This window comes from Cryptomeria japonica, chromosome 1, assembly GCF_030272615.1.
Source record: "Cryptomeria japonica chromosome 1, Sugi_1.0, whole genome shotgun sequence".
NCBI lineage: Eukaryota > Viridiplantae > Streptophyta > Pinopsida > Cupressales > Cupressaceae > Cryptomeria > Cryptomeria japonica.
Window position 1 is genome coordinate 315,022,880 of NC_081405.1, and position 16,407 is coordinate 315,039,286.

Here is a 16,407-nt window from a genome sequence, read left to right on the forward strand (position 1 = left end):
GTTGGGTAGGAGAGTAGAAATAGTCTAGCCATTTTTAGCTAGTTCCACTCATCCTCGTGCGTGTGTGCAGGTGATGTCTGGTTTTAAGTATATAGGACCACGTACAATAATGTGACTCAACTTATTTAAGACATGTAATGTGAATGCAAATGCCGAGTGGTGAATATATAAATGGCAAGGGGTGAATGTGTGGCTTTGAGAACATCTCACTCTAGAAGTTTCCTCTAGTTCTGAGAATGTGTAGCCTCAATTGAAATAGATAAATGCCAAGGGGTGAATGTGTAATCTCACAAGTTACTATTCAACTATTGCTTTCATAATTATGTTTTCATCAAATCTCTCAACTTGTCAATGCTAGCCTTTTACTCTGATATATTGCTTACAAAATCCACCATCATTATTTTGGTCTATGAAATTCATCATGGGAGACATATGTGGTACTAGGAAATTAGTTTCATGAAATTTTTGAGAAAATAGAAGAGAGCTAACTACAATGAAAGAAACCAAAAAGTTTAAATTTATATTTCTCAGGTTTATTTTTTATACTTAGATGTTTTTCATATCTAGTGTTTCCATCAATACCAAAGGGGGAGTTTGTTCGCCATTTGGTGGAATTGATTATGTGTTGCATTGATTTTTTGTCATTGTTGTCAACACTAGCTATTTAGATGCTTTACCACCACCATTCTGGCCTCGGTAGGTTGAGTAGTTTTTGGTTAACCTAGATCTGACATGATCCAGTTGACTCCAGTATAATTTGGTGATGGAATTGACTTGTTCATAATGCTTATACTCATATTTGGTCAGTTAGTTTTCATCTAGTGATTGGATGCTATCTTTCTTACTATGAAGATTGGTTTCTGGTTCTGGCGAGGGTTTCACCAACAGAGATTTTGGTGGAGGTCTTTGATGCATTGCATCATTGGTGTTGGTGCAGCTTCTGATGGAGTTTAAGGATGTTGTTGGCGATCATGTTTGAGACTTGGCATTTGGAGATCATTGTTGAAGCGTGTGGACCTATACTTGGTCCTGGTTGACCTAGGTTATGGACCGGCATTACTGTAACGTGTGGATAGGACCTATTTTTGTATTTTTGGGATGTCTTATGTGTTGGATATTATTTGTTTTGGTCTAAGATCGACATGGTTTTTAATTATTTAATTGGTTTATTGTCTGGTGGTTGACCTGATTGTTTATGGTTGAGGGTTTGTATATAAGATGTATGATCTCATTGTAGATTGTCATGGTTATTGTAAGAGGTCATGGTCAAGTAATGTAATGTGCAAATAATGTAATATCACTCAAGCAGAGGAGTTGGTCGATCATTGGAGATCGAATTGGGTTTGTGTAAGAGGATTTAGTCCTTCTGTATTGAGCTTAACCAAAATTGTACTCTGGCATAGGAGATGCTATCTTTTGTAGTTCAACACTTCTCCAGATTGTAGTCGGGATTTCTATGTAGTCAATGAGACTCCTTTTGTGATGATTAGTGTGCTCTAGGTTGTTGGCCTTCTTGCAAGTGCAAGTGCCTTCATTGTAATTCAGATACTTACTCTAGAAGTATTATTTGATTGTGGGTAGGCTTCCCATCATGGTTTTTCCCTTTATCATGTTTTCCACATACAAATCTTGGTGTTGTGTGGATGGATTTTATTCTGTGATTATTGTTTATGCTTAATTGGATTAACTATTATTTCGGTATTATTATTTTGGCTTCCAATATTGTTGTTTTAAATTTCTAATGCCTCCGGTAATCTGTGACAACTAATTTACCTCCCCCCCCTCTCAATTGTCTTCCGGTTATCTGAACTGTTTAACAAGTTTCATGACAACATGTGGATGAGGCATATATTAAATTTACTAGTCAATCACATGAAAATATTGTCTACAAGTTTTGAAGACATCAATTAGGTCATCTGTAAATGAAGTGTGTAGTGTATTTCCATTTAGCCATAAAGAGAATATGTCAATAGAGGTAACATGTTCCAATTCAAAATAAGATTCAAATGGGCCCAAAAAATTCTCAATGCAACCTCTCAAAGTGGTATTAACACAAAGAAACATGGTAAAATTAGGAAAACCATGTCTTGTCTCCTCATTAACCATTAGTCACTCAAAGAAACATTACAGGACAACATGTTGTACTAAAAACATGGAGAAAATTCATGTGCATCAAACCTTGAGCATTTATGAGACATGTGGATATTCTACATAGTCTCATACAATTGAAATACACATCCTTTTACTAGCGCTAGTACATAACCACTTGTTTAGATGAAAACAAAGAATAGTAGTTCAATTATTTCCCTTTAACATTATGAAAACTAAACCTGCACTTGATCAAATCATCTGGAACTTGAGCAGAACCTATCTTAGACATCCTTGATCACAGTCCTTAAAATTTTGTGACCATGACATTTAGTATGGTGAAATGTGGAGCATTTTGGATTGATCTCTGTGTCCCTGTACTTCACCTTACACAGTCTGGTACATAGTCATTTCTAACATCATCTATGGAAAGGATTTCAAATGACTTGAAACTTTGTATATAACTTATTTTTATCTCTACAAACTTAACCTCTAAAAAATAAGGTAATATCTTTCTATGTGAAATAATACAAACCAAATTACTATGTCCCTGCCATAGGTGATAAAATGTTAATTCCTTAGAAAATAATTTTGCAACTTACTATTGTATATCACAAAAAAATAATAGTAGATCATTGTAAATCACTTCATATATGTGTACACACTACAACATCTTTCTCTAACATCAAAATTGACTATATATAATATAGAAATCATCAAAACATTGATTCATAAAAGAGATATTGATACATAATATGGCTTTTAGAAGATAAGGTACAACTATGTGTAGTTAATATTTAATCATTTTCTTCCACATCACTACAATGCTAAATCATCATCTCCCTCATTATTGCAAGGCTAAACTGCACTATGATAACATGTAAATAGCATACATTTACACTTGTATCCCCCTTATTCATACTAGAGTATTTGTGTAGATGCATAATAGTTTGAAATAAATGACAACATACTACTCCAAATCTGTAACAATCTCCCCCTTTGTCATTGACGACAACACTAATCACAAAATGTATTCTCTCCTCCTTTGACATCAAGGCAAAGAGTAAGAAGTCTTCATTTGAATTTGGAACAAAAACATGCTCCCCTTGATAGTAGAAATCCACTACCTACTCCCCTTGATAGGTAGTCTTGGTTACCTCAAAAAATAATGTAGCAAAAGGTTTTTCAACACTAGTGATATGCACATAGTGCCTTAATAAAAACCAAGATGGCACTATTTAACTTACTCTTATTCTTACCATATCTATATGATAACAAAATTATCCCATTTGTACAATAATGCGTCTAATTAATTGAGAGGTAGAATGTTCTTGAATATTACCTTTAACTAGGCAAGATTAGTATCCTAGTGCACCTTTGCAAAGGTATTTGACATTTAGCTTGAGCATGTAATTCTTTAGCTTCTTCCACTATAGCAGGCATCTTAATCTTTTGATCAACATTTTCTAATTCATACAAAATACTAATTATAGATCGCAACCTCAAACTCACAACTCCCCTAAGATTACTAATTTGTCTTTTGATTTGTTCCTTTTGGTCTATAAGTCGCCTCAACTAAGAGTGTATATTTTGTAGTTGTGCCCTTGTATCACCATCATTATCCTTTACTCAATCCTAAATGTTGGTCATTTGAACTATCTATGACTCAAGAGAGTTAATTTGATACTTTATGTCTTTTGAAAATATTGGTCACTTCAAACAAAATTTGTATAGTGTAATGGCATCCTCTAAACATTTCTAAAGACTTTTCTTTTTTTCTTATAGTTCATTGTGTGGATTAGCGGATTTGTCAAAAGTATTAGCCATCCTTTATTGTTTATTATTTATTATATTCAATACATTTTTATATGGCTTATAGGCTATTACCATTGACAATTTCCATATGCTTATTATGTGCTAGGAGATGTTATCACTTTTTATTACATTTGATTCCTTGCATCTTTTTTATGAGGCAAATTAGGTGAAATCATGTATATTACTAATATATTTACATGAGTTTCATTCTAATGATATAATTTTTACAGTATGATCATTTTATGACACACAATAAATCTTCCTTACCAAATCTTTTATATATAATATATTTTGACATAGCCAAATTCCTTGTCATGAATTCTCTTGCGAGTAAAACCCTTTTTTGTGTAGCTAGAGTAATGATGTCCTTTATTTTATTGAAATCTTTTAACTTTTATTCTTTTTATGATAGATTATATTCAAGCAAATACTAGTTAGTGACTATTTATAAATATGATAGATGGTGTTAATTGCATGGATTTTCTTGATTTTCTAGGTTACCAATGTAAAACACATTATATGGGGAATTCCAAAATAATCTACATACTTTTAGTAGATTCATATCCTTTTAAAGGTTTGATGAATATTTTATCTATATCTTAACTACTTGTTGCAATACTCCATCCATCTACCTAGTTAGTTGCAATGCTAACCAAAGTGGGACAAAAATATAATACTACAAATTGTTCTGATTAGATAAAACTAGGAGAGGCTTGAATTGGTCAAAACCAACACACAGACACACAAAAGGGAGAAATCACAAGTAGGGAGACCACTAAAACCACAAAACCAAGAAAGGACAGACCCTTTTTTTTTAAAAAACTTTTGGTCAAAACATCAAATCAATAAGAACAAGGGTCTCGACCCAACAAAATTACATAATCAAAACATAGGGGTCTAGGAACGAACCTTGAACCATCTTCTTGAAAAAACCCTTAGTTCTAGAGCCAAAGCCCCCAAGGAAACAGTCAACAAGAAGCAGATTTTGAAAGGCTTCATACAAACTTTTATCAATAAGACTACCTTGAACAAAGGCCTCCTCAAGCGAGGAAGGAAACTACAAAGAACACAAGGAACCCATAAACCTTGTGTATATAAAATCACCTATAAAAATCCCTACATACAACAAATCATGGACCACCACAATAGGTCCATTAAAAGAAGTACCATTAACCATAGTGACCCTTAAAAACACAACAACTAGTACAACTTATATAGGCACATTGTCAACAGAGGAACAAGCAAGATATTCCTCAAGGGGACCACCTTGCACACTTAGGAGGGATCCCTTACTTCAGCCCCCACCTCAATAGGAGTAGTTATAATAGCAAACTTAGCAACCTTACAATAGTAAGCCAAATGCTTAACATGAAAATAGACCTCATCACAACCCTCCATACAGCCATCACAATCACTAGTAAAATCTCTACAAGGGGGAAGAATATCTAAACCCTTAGCCAAAATAGAGGAAACAAAATCTAAAAAACAAAGAAAATAACCCCCAAAGAGAGCACCCAAATTCAAAAGGAAGAACAACAAAACAAGAGGAAACCCCACACATTGAGCTCCTCCACATTAAATGACTTCAAAAATTGAATCTGAAAAGAACATAATAGGTAGGACATAGAGGAGAACTTCTACCATCATCTAGGGAAGTAGTCATAAAAGCCCATGAGGATTTAGGCCAAACCCTAGGTATCCACTAATCCACTAAAGTAATTAATGCAATGAAAGAGCACCACACATCAAAACCAAGTCAAGCATTGACACAAATCCTTGAAGAGAACTTAGCCCACATGAAACTAGAACCACGACAAAAAGAAATTTGAGATCCCACAACCACAAAGGGGAACACCATGACAATCCCCCAAATTGGAGCAACGCACATAATGAGTAACATCTACCTGCACCAAAGAGAAAAGAAGCTCCCCACAATAGAAACAGGGTAAACGCCATCATGATCCCTTAAAGAACACTCAACACATAGGCAAGAAGGGGTTTTCTCCCTATCCACACTATCCAATGACCCATAAAAGCTTATACATAGGAGAACCCTCTTAGGAATAGTCATGCAATCGATAGGGGTCCCAACTAAAACCTTCCAACTATAAACACTTTTGCATCAAGAACCACAATAAAAGATAGGAAGAGATACAACACCTACAATAGGGGACGCTATGAAAACCCTCCAAAATAGAGAAAGGAACATGCAGAGGAATACCTCCCCATATAGTAGAGAGAGGAAACATAGATCAGAAGCCAAACGCCCTTCCAACCTAGGGAACTTGGGCGAAGATAGGGTCAAAACAACCAAAACGAAGAGCCCACAATAGATGACCCACCAACAAATAATGCCAACCGGATGAGATCTATTAAACCCCTCCACCAAAACCCCACAGGAGGATAGGGAAAGAACAAGCAACCAAGGGCCATCGCCATTATCCATGCCATCATCATCCCCCTCCTCTGCTTCCTTTGCAATTTCTCCTTCTCCTAAAACCTTCACTCCACTCTTCCCTCTCATCTCTTCTTTCTAAATAAAGATTTATAGTCATAGTCCAAATTGTTTATCCATAAAAAAATTTCTTATTTTTGGTTTGAATTGATTAGATTTTATGTAATACTAATCACAAGAGATTTATTTTTGTACATGAATTTAGATGATACCATCACCCTTTCATAATTGGAATATTAGCAATTCTAGAAATTTATCTTGATCCATAAATATATTACTCATTACCCTATATCAACATAATGTATTAAAACTTTAGGTTTCTCACTTTCGTGGTTCCAAATATCAACATTAAAATGTTAAATTCAAACTTCAAATTTTCCACATAGGAACCAAGAGTTGACCTAGTGTATATGCATATTGGCCTCTATGATGCGTTGAATTTTTTAAAAAACATTATTCCATTTGAAACGATGCTAATAAAATTGGAGGAATTTCGAAATGTAAGGGTTATCTAGGTCAATGATCTAAAATAGGAATCAATATTTTATTATATGCTTGTGACTCACCGTATGCCTATAACATTCTTTCTTGCTATCTTTTATAATCTTTTTACATTGCCTAAATTAGATGAAATAGGAGTATGGCTAAGGAGAACATGACCTTTACGATTTAGAAAATTACCCAAAGGTGTTTGTAAACACCATTAATCCTTACCAAAATCGTAATTTCAAATGATGAAAGCGAGCAAATGCCACTAGATAGTTTTCTATTTATTCATTCATATGAGTAAAACTTCAAGTCGATGTGGTAGATCAATAACACATTTGTGAATTTCGATTCCATGTGCATAGATCTAAATTAAACTAAAATGTAGACAATTTTGTCAAATTTTATGATAATTATTTAAACAAACTCTAAAGTTGAAACATTGAAAGTAATCAATCCTAAAATTATTAAATTATTTTTCTCTCTCCAAATTTAATTCAATAATTTATTCAAATTTATTTAGTATCAAAATTTATTGTTTATAGATGATTAACGCATTGAAGACAATTATATATTTCCTAACAAAATTTTAATTGTGACATATAAAGTCAAAATGGTCTCAAAGCTAATAATCAAGTGTACGGTCATTTCTCTTGTAGAAAGAAATGCTTAGAAGTGTAATCCATGGCAGTCTAGATAGTGCTCTTTAGTCACACCACTACTATAATTAAAATTGCCTCCAAAGCATCCACAAAATTGCTTTCGATTCTCACATAACATGCCTCATGGGCTATATTATCTTCATAAAGTGAAGAGACCTTAGCAGGCTACAGATGATTGCAGGTTTTCAGACATACTAGCGACCTTGTTCGTGCCCTTGTTATGCCCCACAACCTTTTATTTATAATTTATTTATGCAGAAGTTAAGAATACTAACAAGAGAGGTGGGGACCGGTGGCGACACCCAACCATCCACAGAATTTCTGATAAGAACTCACTCGATTCTGCACAGCCCATGGACGTCCACCACCGCATTCTCCACCATTGATGGCTCTGATCGTGCCAGCAAATCCCCCGGTGGAAGTCATGGCATTGTGACAGTTGCTATTGATCATCCAAAACCAAAGTGAAGTCTTGAAAGCAACGTCTGGTTGTTGGGCAACCAAATCTGGATTATTCAGCAGCGGAAGTCCGAAATATTTTCCCGCTGCTCCGTAATTGTCATTCCTATGAAACAAACAAACACCTCTGTTAGTGCTTATAATAAATATTAAGAATGTTTAGTGGTACTATAGATAGATAATGTTACCCGGTCAGCTGAAGAGGACCCCGCCCGTAGTATTGCTTTCCAGTCGCACAAGGATATTGTGTGGAAGACTGGCAATACGGGGCTTTTTTAGTCTCTTCCACATGGCACAGATCTGTATAAAAAGCAGATTAGGGTTTCACTATTAGCAATCAATGATGTTTTTAGGGTTTCACTATACAAGTAGAGAGAATCAAATTAGTCATACTTCCGGTCTCGTGAGCGACATTAGCGAAGAAAGCAGCGAGCTCTCTTTTGCGAACTTCAAGACTTCCGGAGGTGCCAAAACCAGCGAAATTGCTGGCTTGAGCTGCGCTGGTAAAGCCACTGTATGTGTAGAAGTTGTTTCCCTTGCAAGAAGCAGCTATTCCAGATTTGATCCGGTTGAAGAAGTCTCGGGTGATAATGGATTCAATAAATCCTGAGGGCGCAGCGACAGAAGGCGAAGGCGAAGGATTAGAAGTACATGGGCCTAGCTTACAACCCGACCCACAATAAGCTTGAGTGGTTCCGCAGTAGCCAAATTTGCTGCAGCACAGTCCTTTGGCACACCCACAATTCTGTGACGAGCTAAATTGTATCTCTCCTACAAATAGCAGAGTAGCTATCATTAGAACTAAAATCTTTGCATAGGTCGCCATGGCTGAAATCTTCTTTCAGTCTGTTTGATTTGCAAATTATGTGCAATGGGTGTGTTACTTATAGGTCGAGAGCAAGCTTACTGTGGATGTTGTTTGATTTTGCATTATGTGTGCATTTAGCTAAAGTTGGTAGTGACAGACGTCAGATATTGGCTAAATCCTTTATCGTTTGCTCACATTGAGGCGGCTATTGTAATCAAATTTCATGGACACACAGAGATATTTAGGATTTACTATAGATTTCACCATGCGAAGCAAAGCCAGGGGTGAATAATGTAATATGCTTGAGGTCAGATAGGGAGATATATGGGTATTAATGATTCCATAAGTACACTTATCTATTAGTTATTTCATCTACCTAGATAATTTATAGTAACACTTGATAAGATGAAAGATAACCTATTGGAGAATGTATTAACATATAAAAGCTGATTGGAGAAATCTTATTCGAAGGAATTTTACTTTGGGGATATTCATACTTTGTGCTAATCTTAAAAGTATAAATGTTAGAGAATGATAGTGAGTTGAATTTATTATTTTGTTGGGAATTTTAATTATTAATTTCTAGATCAAATTAATTTTTTTGTTTTACTCAATCTAAATATAAAAATGACAAATAAATATTTATATTATTAATTTACATTTTTATTAGTTTCCATTATAGATTTGTTGATATAAGAATCCAATATTGAATTATTTAGATTATTTTTCCTCTTATCATATCTTTTGTTTTTGTTAAATACATTAGCTTGTATCTTACTACAAATGACCTTATTAACATAACCGTTTCAGAACTCAACCTTAAAAAAGACTTTATATGATCATTTTTACATGATGTCATTATAAGTGTTTACATCTTACATGGCATGGCATTACTAAGCTTAAACAAGAAATTTATGTAGAAAATATTGCAAAGAAACTATGCATCTCATTGTTCTTTATCTTATGTACTTACTTGCATATCTAATTATATAATCTATTGGATTAATAAATTATATTATTTTTGAATATGTATTGGATGCATCTTTCTATTATTTACATGATATTATCATTGATATTTGTTGCATTCCCGTTGTGATTAATGAAATTTAATCACTTTTCTTTATATATGCAGTAAATTGGGGTAAATCATACAACCTCTTGATATTTTTTCCATTTGATTCTAGTGATACATTTATAAGATTATGATTATTTTATCATAACTAATAAACTATCCTTACCAAAATTTACATATACAATATGTTTCCAAATAATGATGTGAAATGTCTATAGAGTGCGTTCTAGTTTCATGTAGTTGGACTTGTGATGCATGTTATTTTATTACTTAAAATCCTTTTAAATTTTAACTTAATTGGATCTTTACCAATATTCATAATAAGTGAATTGTCTTAATCTTCCCCTCTTTACATTTATTATTTTTTTGATAAGGCCTTTTTTTAGGCAATTTCTAGTTAGAGCATATTTTGAAAATGGGGTAGGTGATACTCATTATGTGTTCTTTTTTATTTTGTGGTTCTTAGATACAAAACACATAATTTATAAAGCTCCAAAATAATCTAATATGATTTTAGTAGATTCATATTTTTTTGAAGATTTGAAAAATAATTAATTTCTATGCTAATTACTTATTTGAATTTTTCATGCATCTAACTAACTAATTGACATGCAAATCAAATTATAGAAAAAACATAATAATAAAAATGATACACCCATATTATTTTCCCCTTATCTTAAACCTAATTTGATTAAAATACATTTTATACATTAACTAATCCACAAATAACATAATTTTACATGAATTTAGCTTGTAACATCATCCTAGCCTACTTTGATCATTACTCATTCTTAAAGATTGATCTTCCTCTTTATATATCTTTGTCGCTGTCCTATATTAAATTAATGGATGAAGACTTGCCCCATATCAATTTTATCGTTACAAATCTAATGGATGAAGAAATTTTAACTCAAAATTTTACATCTAACAACAATGAGTTGAGATAATGCACACCTGTATTTTCAAACGATGAAATTAGTTTTGAGATAATGGATTGAATGGATCCGGAAGGGGTAGGGACAGAAGGCGAAGGCGTGTAAGCTTAGAAGTACATGGGCCCTGCTGACAACAAGCTTGCGTTGTTCCGCAGTAGCAAACCTCAATTGTATATCTCCTACAAATATCAACTTAACTATCACTAACACTAAAATCCATGTATATGTAGCTATCAATGTCAATGTCTGAGCATTCAAATTCACGGGTTGTGATGAGCAGAAATTTCCTAAATGACAAGTGACGAACCATTGACGAAATGAAAGGCGCCACTCAAGTTACGTCTATAAAATTCATCGCATGCCTAGTTGTAATAGTTAAAATTGCTTACCTATGTTTTATACTATTTGTGTTTATATATATATATATATAAAAGTAGTATATATTAGATATGTTTTGTTTGAAGTTGTAAAGTTAAAGTAATTAGGTTTTTAATTAAGAAGAATGAGAGTCAAACGATTTAAATAAATTTTCAAAGATGTTTTTATGTTTCATGTTTCTTTAATAAAATTTAAAATTTAGAATAATTTCAGTTGATAATAATAAGTACAACTTGAGCTGGCCTAGTGGTGGAGAATTTGTCCTTTTTTAAGAGAGGTCACAAGTTTAAATCCCACAAAGGGGTAAGGCATGTATGACTCATTTGTAGTGCAGTTAGGTTCCTCCCACAAAGAGTATGAGGTAGTCCCATAAGGCTCTATAAAAGACACTTTGTACTTTAGTTTTACTTTTACTTTTATCTCACAAGTTACAATTCAAATATACATGTTACATTTAGGACCACACACATTACGTATAGATAAAGTTTGTATGAACAAAGATGAAGCAAAGCAAAATATAAAATTTGTATATAGATGTTTGAGATGTTTTTCATCTAATGAAATTTTCATATTTGGATGAAACAATTTTGAACATATTTAGCTCCATTCTCTCTACTCAAAATCAAGATAACTATCATAATCTAATACATTTCATATTGTAATTAACATAGGACTTAATTCCAACCTTTTTTTTTCCCTAATCATAGTTTGATCATCATAAGTGAAAATTATTATTTTTAATTAATTCCTTTATATTAGGTAATATGTGTAACTATTTTAGTTATCTATTACATTTTTGTGAGCTTAGCTTTCCTACATCGCTTTAAAATTTCTACAAGGTTTGTATTTCAATCATCTTATATTTATAGCTAATTGTATTGCCTTTCTTTTAAATCTAATTACAATTTTGATTTACCCTTTATTTCTCAATATAAATTTATCTAGACAAGGTTTAATCCTTTATGTGCTCTCTTTTGATCCAACCACCCATATTTATAAATTGAATTAATATAGCTATTTAGCTTATGCAATTTTAGCATTCCCTATTTTTGAATTCATGCCTCTATTATACATTGTAATATTTTAAAGAGTAATTTATTATAATTGATCCATTGTACTTGATAAATTCATGGCATTGTATAACTTTGGATGCAGATATATTATTTATGGAGTTGGTGTTTCATTATGTTAAAGTGAAAATTCTCTTAACACTCTTGTAGAAAATCTCTAAACTAATATATTATACATAACTTGCAAGAAAATTTGGTGAGGTACATCTACGATGCAATATTGCATAAATGATTATTAGATATAGAAATTTTGGTTTCCAATTCCTTTTGTTAAAATTGCTACTCAATCTATAGAGGTGAAAATAAAGAGTCGGGAAATCAAAAAATACAAAGAGAAAAAGGTACCAGGATAAGCACAAACTTAAAGTTTACAAAATTGTACAAGGAGTAATAATTTTGATTACAGATTTTTTTAAAAATGTCAAATTAAAAAGAGAGACAAGAGATGGAAGAATGTAATGATGAATTGAAGTGTGAAGATGAGTGGGAGATTGAAGAAAGGAATAGACAAAGGAAAACACTGACATGCAAGAAATGTAAAGAGGCATGTGGAAGAATAAAAAAGACAAATAATAAAAAAAAAGAACACCAAAGGTAGGCGTCAAGACAAAGAGTACATCAGTTAGGATTGAGTGTAAGTGCAAGATAGAGGAGAAGGTTACCTAGGTATGAAAAGTATGCAAGAAAGAGGGATTGCTTATTGTGAGAAACAATCATCTACCCAATGGAAATAATGAAGTTGAAGGTGCAAATAAAGAAATACAAGGGAGGTGGCTTATTGGTAGAAATATGGATAGGAATGCATGATTTTGAATTTTAGATGGACAAAGATGAGAGTGTATAGGTGTTGTTTGAAACTTGAAAAATGTTGTCATTGATGTCAAATTTGTATGGGGAGAATGTTTGGAAAATGTTGTTAGTGATTTGTAGTGTTGTCATTGATGTCAAACTTGTTGTTTTAGATGGAATCTACTCTAGATATGGTCTTATACTAATGGAAGATTCTTTGTTTTGTGTTGTTGTTGAGTTTTATGCAAGGTTATTTGTTCGGTGTTGTTCTTGAATTTCATGTAGGTTTCTTTATCTAGTGTTGTTTTTTTTTACTACAGAAATTGGTGTTTAGTAATGTATATATTCAAATGTTTATATAGTTCTTGGTGAATATGTATGAAGTGTCTCTAAAAATTTATATTTGTAACATGTTCAATATGCAATAAGTAGTATTTAATGTCCAAATGAAAGAATGATTTATATTCCTACAAATTGGGAAGTATATAGTGTGTGGATTTGGATAAAATTTTATCGTTCTATGACTGGTGTACTATCAAGTTTATAGGTCCTCTGATTGCTCAAATGATGAGATTAGTCATTGATGCTTTTTAACAGTAAGGGGTCTATCAAACTCACCTGAAAATATGCTTGGTGGCTTCTCGAAATGTGAATTCAAGTGTTGTAGTTTTTAGGACATGTTTATTTTGTTCGTGTAGTATTCCAGTTTAATTTTGTAGTGGTATTTCTATTCTACAAGTGAGTTATGTTGGTACATTATTGGTATGTTCAGTTGTGTTATGTTTTCAACATGCCTGGTTGGATTATCTTGTTTGGACCATATTTTTTTATGCAACCATAATGGGTAAAAAACCCTCAAAAGAGTCAACTGACTTATGGAGCGAGAGAGACACAACAAAAGCAACAAGAAAAAATAAAAAATACATAAACCAATCATATTAAAGCCATAGAATTTTCGGAAATGCTCCGAAAAAAATTATATTATCATCCATGAACATCAGTTAATTAACTAATTACATGCAGGCTTCAAGCTAGATACAATCCAACTGGAACTCTAAGAACCAACTGAATCACAACATGCAAATGTTAATCCTTATTCTTAGTTCTACTTCCTCTCTCCCTACGAATAATTACCTAACAACATATTTATACCCACCCAAACACATCCAGGTCGATCTCAAAAGATTACATTAACCAATGCAGGAAAATGAAACGTGTAATTAGGTCGGCCCTAAGAATTAGATAAATCTTTCCAGAAAATAACAACCAGGTGATGCGGTTCAGCAGGAAGATTGGCCACATGCCAAAGAACATTGGACATGACCCAAAATGAATCCACATGCCAAGAATCCCACCGATAATGAAAGAAAACCAACCGGTAAGCAAAGAACTATCCCGGGAACCCAGAAACAGCCAACTAGAAATGATAACAGACTGGAAAAGAAGCAAATAGAAACTATAAATATGGAATCAACCACATGAAACTGCCAGGAAACTACAAACAAGATCTACCACGAAGAATAAGCAACTACTGGTGCCAACCAACAAGAACACAAAAAATTGCACAAAGAACAAAACAAGAACAAAATAGAAAGGAAATATTTTTTGTTGATGAAAGATTGCCCATCAAGCAGGGATGCTCCTGCATCAGACAACCTAGGTAGGAAAATAAGTTGCATGAGAGCAACTCATGAACCTCTTAAAGGATTCCGAAAGAAGATCCCATGCTCATTTTTTATCCAAACATCTTCCTTATCTACCAACCTCTGTTTTAGTTCTTCTAGTGCCTCAACTGGCTTCTCTAACCTCTGACTCCCTTTCTTTTTCTTTCTTTGGTTCAGATCAGCACATTCTCCCTATGTATTGCCTTCCTTCTTCTGGAACTCGGGATTTCTTCTCTTACAAGACTTCATCTAGTTTGTCACCATGAGATCTTTGTCGACCAGTTCCAGCTATCTATCAGACTTATCTATGCGATCCTTCTGCAAACTCATATCACCCTCTGTTATAACCTCTCCAACTGTTTTTATTAGAATATATTCAAATCATCTGGTATAACATCTACAACTAGTTCTATCAGATCTTTCTTCAAATCCTTTGGTATAACTTTTATGATAGGTTCTATCAATCCTTCTAGTATAGCCCCTATCACTGATTTCTCAGTAGTGCAACTTCTCTCAAGACTCAGTTTCTTCACTTGCTTCTCCTTCTCCTTTAAATAAATAAATGCAAAATTTTGCCCATCCTTTTCAATAGCAAGCGGGTTTTTTCTGTAGTCATAAATAGCTCCTCTATCATACTGCCAAGGTTTTTTGAACAAGACATGACAAACATTAATTGACACAATATCACATAAAACTTCATCTCTGAAAGGCCCAATATTGAAACTCACCAAATACTACTCCTTTATCTCTATCTTGTGATCATCTTGTAACCAACTCACCTCATAATGACAAGGATGCCTAAGCCTCTTTAACCCAAACTTCACAACCATCTCCTTAGATACTAAATTGTTAGTACTTCCACTATCTACAATGACCTTGCCACACTTACCACCTAATTTATGCATAGTCTGGAAAAGACTCTTCCTCTAAGTAGATCTGATATCCTTTCTTTTGAACATAAGGGATTCTCCTTGCTATGGTGCACAGTCAGATCCGGTACCATCTGGGTATTATCTTGATACATAACTTCTTGCCATCCCTTGCTTAAATTCATAAGATCTATGTCTGGTTACTCCACACTTGAAGCATTTGCCAGGAAATTCTCTACCAGTACTACTACCACCTTTCCTCAATGTCCTCTGCTCTAGTCCTTTACTCTTCTTAGGTTTTGACTCCTCTTCTTTATCCAGTTTCTTCATACTATCACTCATCTTGAATTTCTCCTTTCCCTTATTTTGTTGTCTTCTCCTCACCTTCTCTTCAACCTTCAAAGCATATTGGTAATATTCTTAAATTATGGAAACTTTCAACATACTCATCTCATCGTGAATGTTAAAAGCAAGTCCATTAATGTACCTGACCACCTTTTCTATGTCCATCTCTTTATGTCTAGATATAATCACCACCTTGTAGAATTCCTTGGTATATTCCTTCACAGTCATGTTTCTCTATTTCAATTTCTAGAACTTCTTAAAACATTCCAATTCATAGTCTCCTGACATGAACTTGGCCTTCAATCTTGCAATGATCTGTCTCCATCGGGTGATCTTCAATTCACTTTTCTCCACTCTATCTTCTTGCAATTCCTTCCACGACAAGGAATCATTACCTTTCAAGTTGTTATGTGCCAACCGGACTCTCTACGGGTCCTTGACATCCTAAAACTCAAAGTAGTCCTCTAGCTCTCCAATCCTATCAATCAAATCCTTTGGCTTCAGCATTCTAA

The 16,407-nt window shown here is 33.5% G+C and overlaps 1 protein-coding gene across 1 annotated transcript; it reads right to left on the reverse strand.

Annotated features, from left to right (window-relative positions):
* Nucleotides 1–7,615: 7,615 nt before the first annotated feature.
* Nucleotides 7,616–8,836, reverse strand: LOC131070626 (endochitinase 4-like). Its single transcript, XM_058006214.2, has 3 exons — nucleotides 8,359–8,836; nucleotides 8,154–8,265; nucleotides 7,616–8,071 (listed from the first exon to the last, which is right to left on the reverse strand). Exons 1-3 carry the CDS (start codon nucleotides 8,789–8,791, stop codon nucleotides 7,777–7,779), a joined length of 840 nt encoding a protein of 279 aa, XP_057862197.2. The 5' UTR covers nucleotides 8,792–8,836; the 3' UTR covers nucleotides 7,616–7,776.
* Nucleotides 8,837–16,407: the final 7,571 nt, after the last annotated feature.